General features: G+C 37.5%; 1 protein-coding gene across 1 annotated transcript; it reads right to left on the bottom strand.

Annotated features, from left to right (window-relative positions):
• Positions 1–534: 534 nt before the first annotated feature.
• Positions 535–8,378, bottom strand: LOC102655631 (facilitated trehalose transporter Tret1-like). Its single transcript, XM_026444448.1, has 7 exons — positions 7,998–8,378; positions 7,560–7,850; positions 6,936–7,481; positions 6,289–6,731; positions 5,880–5,959; positions 4,631–4,749; positions 535–4,557 (listed from the first exon to the last, which is right to left on the bottom strand). The coding sequence occupies exons 1-7, from the start codon at positions 8,059–8,061 to the stop codon at positions 3,146–3,148; spliced, it is 2,955 nt and encodes a 984-aa protein (XP_026300233.1). The 5' UTR covers positions 8,062–8,378; the 3' UTR covers positions 535–3,145.
• Positions 8,379–10,341: the final 1,963 nt, after the last annotated feature.

The raw sequence follows: 10,341 nt of genomic DNA, 5'->3' as shown, positions 1-10,341 counted from the left end.
AAAGTATTTATTTTAGTAGCCGAAATACTCCATCTTTCTATATTCTACATTAAACACATCTGATTGGCCGTCAAATTTTATTTGGCGAACTCTATCTCCGCTCGTCTATGGAAAAATGGATTGTACAGGCGAAACTCGAGGTGTGGGATTACTTCGAGCCGAAATTCGATTTCTCTTGGATGAAATGGTTGTTTCTTTCCATCCCGTTTTGCATCCTCCTCTCTCGAAGGATAAATCTTATGCAGGAAACGAGTGCATTGACGCAACGAGAGACAATAACGCAGCAATGCGCAGCATCGTGCAATGAGCTGATCTTTTGATCTTTACGATCGATCAATCTCAACCATTCTCCGAATGGTTGGAGGGGAGAAACAGGGAGGGCGGGGAAATCTCTGTTTGTAAGTGGAAAAACGATCCTCTTGGAAGTTGGTTGAATTTTAAGATCGTCCGGGTCCGTGAACGTGAAAGAGGCAAGGCTTCGAGGGAAACTTTGTCGATTGCCGCGGCGCGAAGGGTTATTGCATTGCAAAATTGTTTTCGGAACTTCTTTATTGACTGAAAGTTGGAGGCATTCCATTATTGCAGCTCGTATGCATGATTTTTCTTTGCGCCTCGATCTTCGTGTTCCGGCGAACTTTGCTAGACTCGGGCAACGATTCTCGATCCATTGTTTGATTTTTCAAGATAAGTATTTTTTGTACGTGCGTGTTATCGACAGGTTAAATTATACAGGTTAGAATGCAGAAGAATTATTAAACTATTGAGTATGAAATGACCAATTTCGAATTTTATTCGTTGTTTTTAAAATTTGAAGCTGGATGAATTGACAATTTGAATATCGTTGCAATGAAGCAAATTATGTATTGTATTTCAACGTTAAATTTTTATACGGATTTAAAATTTAACGTAACGTCAAAAAATTGCTGGTATAACATTAATAGAATTTTTGAAAAGATCGCGTCAAATAATTTGTCACTGATTTAAGAAATTACAATTGATATGATAATCACGAAAACGAATTATTAACGGTGATCAATCAAGTTAATCAAATCAATTAATTATAATAATTTTAACTTTGCTTTTCATTGGACGATATGTATTGATTTTATCGAGTCAAATTTTTAATAAAACTAATAAATACGAGAAAATTCTTATATTGAGAATACGATCGCAACAACTTGGTATTAAAACTTTTTTTTTCAATTTGATGAATCTTCATATTTTCATAAAATATATATATATATAAATAGGATTAAAAATATCCATCAAAACAATTTCAAATTTCGCGTTATATCGATACCGCGATAAAGAGATCGAGGACAGAGAGTTGATAAGGATAATTGACTCGGTCTAGTTGCAGATAGTTTTAAACCGATTAGAAGTTCCGAAACGAACATAGAGACGATTTACACATAGAAGAATGATCGAGTTAACGTTTGGGTTCAGCGATTACATACTCGAGACGTTCCCTAACAATGAAAATGATATTAATACGGAGCTTGTTTCAATACGTAAACGAAGTTCACCAAATTCATCGAGCTTAATCTTTTATGCACCAGATACAATTCTGAAATATCAAATCCCATCGATATCTTATTTCCTCTTAAACGTATCCATTCTTCCTAATAGAATTATATATTCCACAGAAATTGCTCCATTCACGAATCGTTAATCGTACGTGTTTTCATTTTTCATTATGTACGATCGTTAAATTGTAACAATCGTTTCACAACACCGAAAAGAAGAAATAAATCGCGAACAATAGCGATCCAAGGAAACAATGAATATTTATGAATATTTCATGAAGTCGTCAAACAATAGCAATAGTTGAAAGCATCTTCCCTCTATTGCACGCGGATATATAAATTTACAATATTTCCTCTCTCTATATATATATACACACATGTTTATTCCAAAGAGAATTTTTCTCGATATTGAATTTTATCGCGAATTCGAATCGCGCGAGATGTAATAAGTTAACAATATTGGCGAATGTCATTGGATCCATGCGACCATTATCCTGGCGTGGATGGAGCAAAGAGTTATTGGTTCACGCAATCCTCCGAACGCAATTGGGTTGCACGGTAATGAATTTAAAATGATAACCGTACAGAGGGGGGGAGGGCGGATGTGTGCACGATACGTGAAACATTTATTATGAAATAACAGTGACATTTAAGTAATTAATTCGCCGCGTTGACGTTCGGTTCGTCGTCACGGAAATATATAACGTGGAATAACGTTACACCTAACCTGTATCGTTATCCCGTTAACGATAAATCATTTTCTTTTTTTTTAAACGTTCAGCTTCACTCGATTCCTTTGCTATTTCTATTCTTTTTTTATTAAAAAGAATCTTTATCTTATACAGTCGATCCGATTGTTTACATGTGAAGATGAAACGTCTTGCTCACGGTATATTTTTTAGTATCGTGGAAATTTCATGCTTGTATGTGTTAATAATAAATGAAAAATCGCATCGTAAACTCGTATCGATGCCGGCCCGGTTTTATAAGGTGATCAAGGAAAGTCATCGTGCAATGACCCGAGCGAGATAAGGTCCGCGTCCAATTTTCAACAGCGGCACCATGGGATCGCGGCATCTTTAACGTTGTTGGCGTAGCCAGCGCGGCTGAAATATCGTCTTGTAAAATATGAAACTGGCCGAGTTCCATCGTCGACGTTACGCCGGTCGTATGTCCGCCCCAAAGAGAAATAGCTACATCGTTTCTCGGTTAAAGGAAAAGAATGGAAAGGCAAAAGAACAACAGGCGTCGCGACCTTTTCCCTCTATTATCTATCTATTCTATCTCCTGCCCCTTCGATCGTCGCGTTTCTCGGATTTACCAAGAAAATTCTTCTCGATGTTCTTCTTTCATCGGCCCGAAACGAAAATAACCGTTGGATCGAGAGACGATTCTTCGAAGAAATCGAGTTTCATCTACCACCGTCTACGCGAAAATATATTTCACTGTTACAGAGATAGAAAAGTTTCCAACAATCCGCTTCCATCGATATATTAATATCACAGTCTATATTATCGTTTACTTAAGAAAAAACGTTACACACTTGAACGGTATTTACAAAATCAACGGTAAATACAAGTTAAGTTAATCGCACAATAAATACGAGACGTGATATATCATTAATCATCGCGCGAGATCACGTACGGTCCGAAACTTCGTTCTTGAGAAAATTTATCCTTGTCGATGCACGTGGACTCACGTGACGCTTTGTCGTTTTCGTCCTTCCCTATCAACTTGTTCTGAATCTCTTGCAAGGATAGTCCCTTCGTCTCGGGCACAAGGAATAGGGTGAACGGTATGCACGAGGCCACGAGCAAACCGTAGAATAAAAACAGGTATTTCTCGGTCATAAAATCGAGCAGCGTTAAATAAGTAAGGGTGGAGAGGAAAGCGATTGTAGAGCCCGAGATACTGACGATGCATGCAGCGATGCACTTGAGGTGCGGGGGGAAAATTTCACCCATCATCGTCGATGGGACGAGAATGATGCCCATGAACACCGATATGTAAAATAATATCATTCCGATGATCGCCAATCCTTCCACTTTTTCCGAATCGAAATCGAAATCCAGCAAATGGAACTCGAGTGTCAAGATACTGTAAGACAGGAGGATCGCGCTGCAGGAAGCGATCATGAGAAATTTCCTCCCGAATCTGTCCAGCAGGAATATCGATAAACACGACGCAACAACACCACCTGCCATCACTATTATCACCACTTGCGCGGGCTCTATAACACTGACCTTCGCCGTGGTCAAAATCGACTCCATGTAAAACAGAATACTGTTTATCCCGGACAATTGACTGTACACGATGAGGATCGAGACTATGATTATCGACTTTCTGTAATGAAGAATCTTGAGCTCCTTCAAAGTGTCCGACAACGATTGTCTGTTGAGATTCTCGACGAATATCCTCATCTCCTTGAACTCGTGCTCCACGTCGCAATCCCTGTGATACCATTGGATCGAGTGTTTCGCTTTCTCGTCTAAGTTTTTCTTTATCAAGTGGTAAGGCGATTCTGGCAACCAGACGAAAATGATTATCATCACGATGCAGGAAATTAGAGCTATCAATGCCGATGTGTACATCGGCAAATACGCTCCCATGATGCTCATTAGGAGGTTTCCGATCGGTAATCCGGTGGTACCCATTGCGACCAATGCTCCTCTTATATTAGGATCCGCTATCTCGCCCAGATATAAGGAATAGCAGGAGTAAACCATCCCCAGGCTTAGGCCACCAAGGAATCTCGCGATGTATATCCATTCCACTCTGTTAGCCAGGATGATGAAGAGCCAGCTCAACGTGATAGGTATACTGGAGATCAGAATCGTCTTTTCACTGCCAAAATAGCCGCTGCACAGAGCGCCTTTGACACAGCCCGTCAATCTGCCGAGATTGAACAGCGATACGACCCAAGATAATTCTGACATGGTAATTGTGAACGAAGAATTCGGAGATATTAATTCGCTGATGTACGGAGAGGACCAACCTCCCATCAATCCGACCTCGGTTCCTAATAACAAAACTAAAGCAAACGAATTCGTCGTTTTCTCTCGTATCGTTGGATAGATTCGAGATCTTTAATGATATTAATTTACCTCCAAATCCGGCTATCCATTGGGGCCAAAGTATTCTTTTGCTTGCTAATTTTCCATCTATTGCCATGGTCATGGTGAATGTTCCGAGGAGACAAAGTGTATGATAGGCATAATGTTTGCATCAAAATTATATACCTTTGGAAATAGTTAAAGTATATTTGTGAATGTAGATAAGATAAAGAAGAGCGTATCATGATATAATAGAAATTTCTACAGAACAATTCTCCAAGTCAGTTTTTATCCTTAAGTTAACATGCAGGTTTTTAAACCGAATAGTTTTGTTTGTCAATTTATGTTTTACAATGATTTTTTTATGCGATTCATCTTTGAAATCGCATCGTGACGCAAAATTTTTTTTTTTTTTTAAATGCTAATAGAAATCGAAATAACAAATCTGATAATTCGGGAGATGATGTAATTTGAGGCTTTTCTTAAGGAAATAGTTCGTGTTATGTTTTCTTCCATATTTCATACGCGGAGAAACGAGAGACGGGAGTATTTGATTCGACAAAATAAAAATATAAATCTTTCTGTTTTATATACTGATACTGATGTTTCTTTGTAAAGTGGGGATATAAATGTCTGTTACGAATAACGGAAATGTGTTTACCAATCTTATCGGTAATGACATTATTTGTTCGATACACTTGCGATCCCGAAGGAAAGTTGTTTAATCGAATTATTTTATTCTTAAACGAAGCGTTAGATCACAAAAATGATTCAATTTTTATTCTTTTTTTTGGAGAAAAAGGATAAAACAGTTGCATAACTGTTGCAATTTTAATATTAATTTTAATTTTATCCAATAGTTTAAATAGTAGTTTGAAATAATATTTTCAGAGTTCTAAATATATTTTGGAATCGATGTAAATTTGAATTTAAAACAGTCTCTATAACGTATAGTAATTTTTTTTTAATATTTATGTATAATTTTATATTTTTAATTATAGATACTCGTTAATTCTTCTTTATGCTAGTTTTAGATGAAATTTAGTAGCGAATATATGGTAAACATTGTTTTTTGACACGTCTTTTATCCTGATAAGATAAGATAATTGCAACATTAAAATGTCTGGTTTTTTCAAACGTATTATACAAATCGACAATAGTGAAATAATATTTCTTAATCGTTTTCCGTTATATATAATGTACAAGTATAATCATTTTACGAGAATAATTAATAGCATTTATTGAGATCATTAATTATTTATATGACATTTTATTCATACAAAATTTATAGACAATTTGCTATCGAGCTGCTTTTGTTATCTCTTTCTCTTTTGAACTTTTCTTTCCCTTCTGCCTCTCCTGCAGCATCTCTTGTATTTCCTGTGGACATTGTATGGATCATTTAGTATCATCGTGTCTCGAGGGAAAATCAGACGATTGATTGATCGACTATTGTATGAGGAAATAGAACATATTTCTATCAATCTGTCATTATCCACGTTTTCACGAAAACTAATTAGAAATGTTCTAATATTGGATTAGCAAAGATTCCACGATTACTTTATACGTTTAACTCCAATCACTTGATAATATTTTAATATCAATTCTTTTTATAATCATTCTCCAGAAAGCTTTTTTCATTTTAACTATCTTTATCACGAATGAGATGATAATGAAACTAGTCGCAATTAAATTAATTAAAAAATTACCTGCAAAGTTTTCCCTTTGGTTTCCGGTATTTCCGTGAACGAATAAATCATGCACACAATCATGACTATCGCGTACATCCAGTAAACATATTTTTCGCTTGTGAGATCGATCATCGGCTGATAGGTTGCGCTCGAGACGAACGCGAATAACGCGGATGTGATGCTTATGGCGAATCCAGCGATACTTTTTAAATCATCCGGGAAAAACTCGCTGAGTATAGTGCTTGGGACTGGTACCAGACCGATAGATATCATCGCGTAAAATATCATGGCCAGGATCGACAACCATTCCAGATTTTTTGAGTCGAAATTCTGTTCCAATAACATAAAGTGTAATCCCAGTAGCACCATTCCGATGATTACGCAGCCGCATGACACCGCCATGAGAACCCTTCTCCCGTATCGATCGATCAGATACACGCTGATCCAGCCGGCCGCTATACCTGAAACGTCGCGTCATATTCTGTCAACGATCGAAATGTCCTTTGTCCAAAGTTAAAGAATATAAGAAGAATATATTCCATAGTTTTCCTAATATCGATGGAAAATAAACTAGAATGTTAATCTTTCTCGAAGCTTAACAACGGAAAAGGAAATCTGACGTATATATAAAAGTATGTTTTTTTGATCGAACGTTGTGTAAGTACCGATTCCATTGACGATAATCACAATAGTGGCCGGTTCCAGTATCGTCACGTTCGCCTTTCTGATGATAATTTCCATGTAGTAGGTGACGGTGTTCACCCCGCTCAATTGCATGAAGATGTATAGAAAGATGATCAAGATCAAGGAGCGTCTATTCGTCTTCTCCGTGATCTGTTTTAATTTGTGGCGGAAGTTCATCGATCCGGAGGAGCGCACAAAGTTCTCGATCACCTCCAGTTCCTCGTTCACGTTCGATTTCCGATGGTACCATTGAATTGTTTTCCTCGCCTCGATCGAATTATTGTTACGCACGTAGTGGTGCGGCGATTGGGGCAACAGGGGGAAGATCACCATGAAGCAGATGGACAAGAGCAGACTTACAAGCCCGAAACACATCATGGACACTTGGCTGCCCATCACGCTCCCGATCAACGTCCCGAACGGAAGACCATTTATTATCGTGCTCACCAGGGCGCCGCGAATTTCAGGGGCCGCCACCTCGCCCATGTACATGGCGAAGCAACCGTAGAACATGCCGAAGCACGTGCCTGGCGAAAAAAATTGTAGAGATGATGACTGGCTGGAAGGAAAGGGAAAGGAAAAGAGGAAGGAGGAAGATTTTTTACCTGCGCAAAGTCTGGATACGTAGAGCCAGACAGCCGAGTTGGCGAATATTATACAAATCCAGCTGATCATGATAGGCACACCAGAGATTAACAGGGATCTTTTGCTGCCGTAATATTCCATAGCGAGGTAGCCAACCATGGCGCCGAATAATCGGCCGAACGGAAGCAGAGAAACTATCCACGTCGCCTCGTCATCTGTTACATGCAGTGGCGAGTCCTCTTTGGTCAGTTGGGCCAGATAAGGGGACGTCCAACCGATCTTCAATCCCACACTGATAGACAATAGGGTCACTATGATAAAATCCTCAATTGACGTTGCGATGTCATCGATGATTACGTATTAACGCGGGGAAACGATTGCGCAATTTTATTTCGAGATATAGTTATCGCGAAACGAATGTGATCGTAATGCAAGGTACACGGAAGAGGATTACTAACCTGTCAGGCAGGTAGCCCACTGGGGCCACACGCGAACAAAAGTTTCTATCACCTTCAGTTTCATATCGGTGCAACGTGCGCGAGATAGAGACCGTTTCTAAAGACTGTGCTGGCTCTCATCACTCCTGCGAAGTATCCTGTCATCCGATTGATTTATAGTTTCCTGTTTTCTCAATAGTTCTCGAATCTTGCAAATATTTGAAGCTTAGAATCTCAGGAACAGTGACACGATCCGTCACCGGGAAGATTTCACGCTATCAGCGATTTGGGAACTGTCTGCATCTGCGTGTAATATTTCAATCGAGTTTTTCTCCCATGTCGAGTATACTTCTTAAACGAGTTAAACAACTTTGTGTGTTTAAGACGGTCTCTTTTACGTTTATCGTATAGGCGCGAATTATGGATGAACGATATATCGTCGAATCAAGAAGAGGAAGATAAAATTTTTCCAAAAAAAAAAAAAAAAAAGAAAGAAAGTCATTTGTTATTCGTTCGAATTCTATTTATATGTATTTATGTGCGTAATTTTTTTTGTATCTTTAGGAGAGAAACGGAAAGATCTAATCGTGCCAAACTGCTCTAATCAACGACTAATTGCTTTTACTTGTCGTTCCAACGAGATCGTATCGATTTTAGCATGGAAATTTGCTTTTTACCGGTAGAATGGGAAATTGAATTTTTGCCAAAATACAATCCCTCGTGCAATTTCATTAAACGGAAAATAATATATGCATTATATGTTCATTATATACAATTAAGTTTATAAATTGCATGATCGACAGAGAGAGGGATCGAATTAAAACGCGAATTAAAATACTTTCGAATGCATCGAATGTAATAAATAGTTTTAATTTATTTATCCGATCGAAATTCCTGTTTTTTCCACGGGATTGAATCGCGTTTGCAAGATAGCGGTTTTTATGAAATGAATTTCAAATTTTACGAATCCCGTGATTACTTTTCTACCTTCAATTGTGTTGTGTCGATTCTATGTTCTAAATTTTAATGTCCGTTTACTATCCTCGTGCATAATGTAACCCTTATCCTATGATTTTGAATTAACTTTGAAATTTAATTTGCATATAAATAACGAATCGGGGGAAAAATTTAGATTCGATAAGATTAATCGACATTAATAATATTTATTCGGAAATCGAGTTGTCATCCTTGCAAATAACTATGAAAAAACAATAACGATAACGATAACGTTGATCAATTAATGTGTTAATCAAGAAATATATGGCGTAATTATTTGTGCAAACAAAAATTCGCTCGTCGTCCGAGCTCTTTTGCATAAATAATTAAAATATCATTCACGTCTAGGAACAATGAAAATACACATTTATCGTTAACAAAGTTTACAATGGAATGTACATTGCACAGATATATGATGTATACGGTTTGATAATCATCGAACTAACGATAAGAGTTACTCGATGATGAAAATATTCAAATATTCATAATGTTTGAAAATCTCTCGCTCCACCGATGATGATATTTCTCAATGAAAACGATCTTCAAATTCTTGGGATGTCCTAGAATTGTACGGGACGTATGCCAGATGTCTGGCTTTTCGTCTGGGAGTGAAGTTACTTATACAGATATTCGGTTGAAAATACGCATATATGTATCTGCTGTAAGAAGTTCTCTGAAAGGAACGTTGGTTTGATTGGTTATTTCTGCCAGATGGAATCGTGCAACTATGTATGTACATATCGAGCAAAGTCTCGCAAATATCGTATCATCTGCTGTAATGGCGAAGCACCAGGTTCAGCGAGGGAGTTTACCGTTCAGAATCTTTAGAAACCTGATTTATATTCCATTAGGTATTCCCTAAAGTTAACGTTAAATGAAGATAGGCTCAAGGAGGAGGATAAAAGGAGGTAAATCGTAAAATTGCACATTTCCTTGAAAAATTTAATATCGTTTTATTGATTTCGAATCTTATCGCCCGTTCGAATGCAGATTATTGTTAATTACAAACCGCAATTTGACAAGAGTTTTCAGAATCTGTCAGATATTTGGTATCCCTAAGGGCAGTTGGGGCCAATCTAGGAACTTCAATATTTGATACATGTGGTCGGTTGTATGCCTCGCTCTTCGAACTAGTTTCACCGTGTGACTTGATGACGTGCAAATTGGATTACTTGCCCTCGGGAATCGTATAATTGAATTTGACCAGGTGTGCTTATCATCAAACATACTTGCAATCAGAAGTATATAGAATTGAAAAAAATTTTTCGGCTCGAAATTTTGAAACGTATCGTGTAAATCTCTGGTATTGGTGAGGTGAAATATGAAATATGAATATTCTTTTTTTTCTTTTTTTGAACGAGTTATCATA

Source organism: Apis mellifera, linkage group LG12, assembly GCF_003254395.2.
Source record: "Apis mellifera strain DH4 linkage group LG12, Amel_HAv3.1, whole genome shotgun sequence".
Lineage (NCBI taxonomy): Eukaryota > Metazoa > Arthropoda > Insecta > Hymenoptera > Apidae > Apis > Apis mellifera.
The sequence above is the reverse complement of the archived record's forward strand: the minus strand, read 5'-3'. Positions and strand labels throughout refer to the sequence as shown.

Coding starts and splice junctions, on each gene's coding strand:
- LOC102655631 (XM_026444448.1), bottom strand. CDS start 8,061: ATGAAACTGAAGGTGATAGAAACTTTTGTTCGCGTGTGGCCCCAGTGG. Junction 7,851..7,997: donor GTGGGCTACCTGCCTGACAG/GTTAGTAATCCT, acceptor ATTTTATCATAG/TGACCCTATTGTCTATCAGT. Junction 7,482..7,559: donor CGTATCCAGACTTTGCGCAG/GTAAAAAATCTT, acceptor TTTTTTCGCCAG/GCACGTGCTTCGGCATGTTC.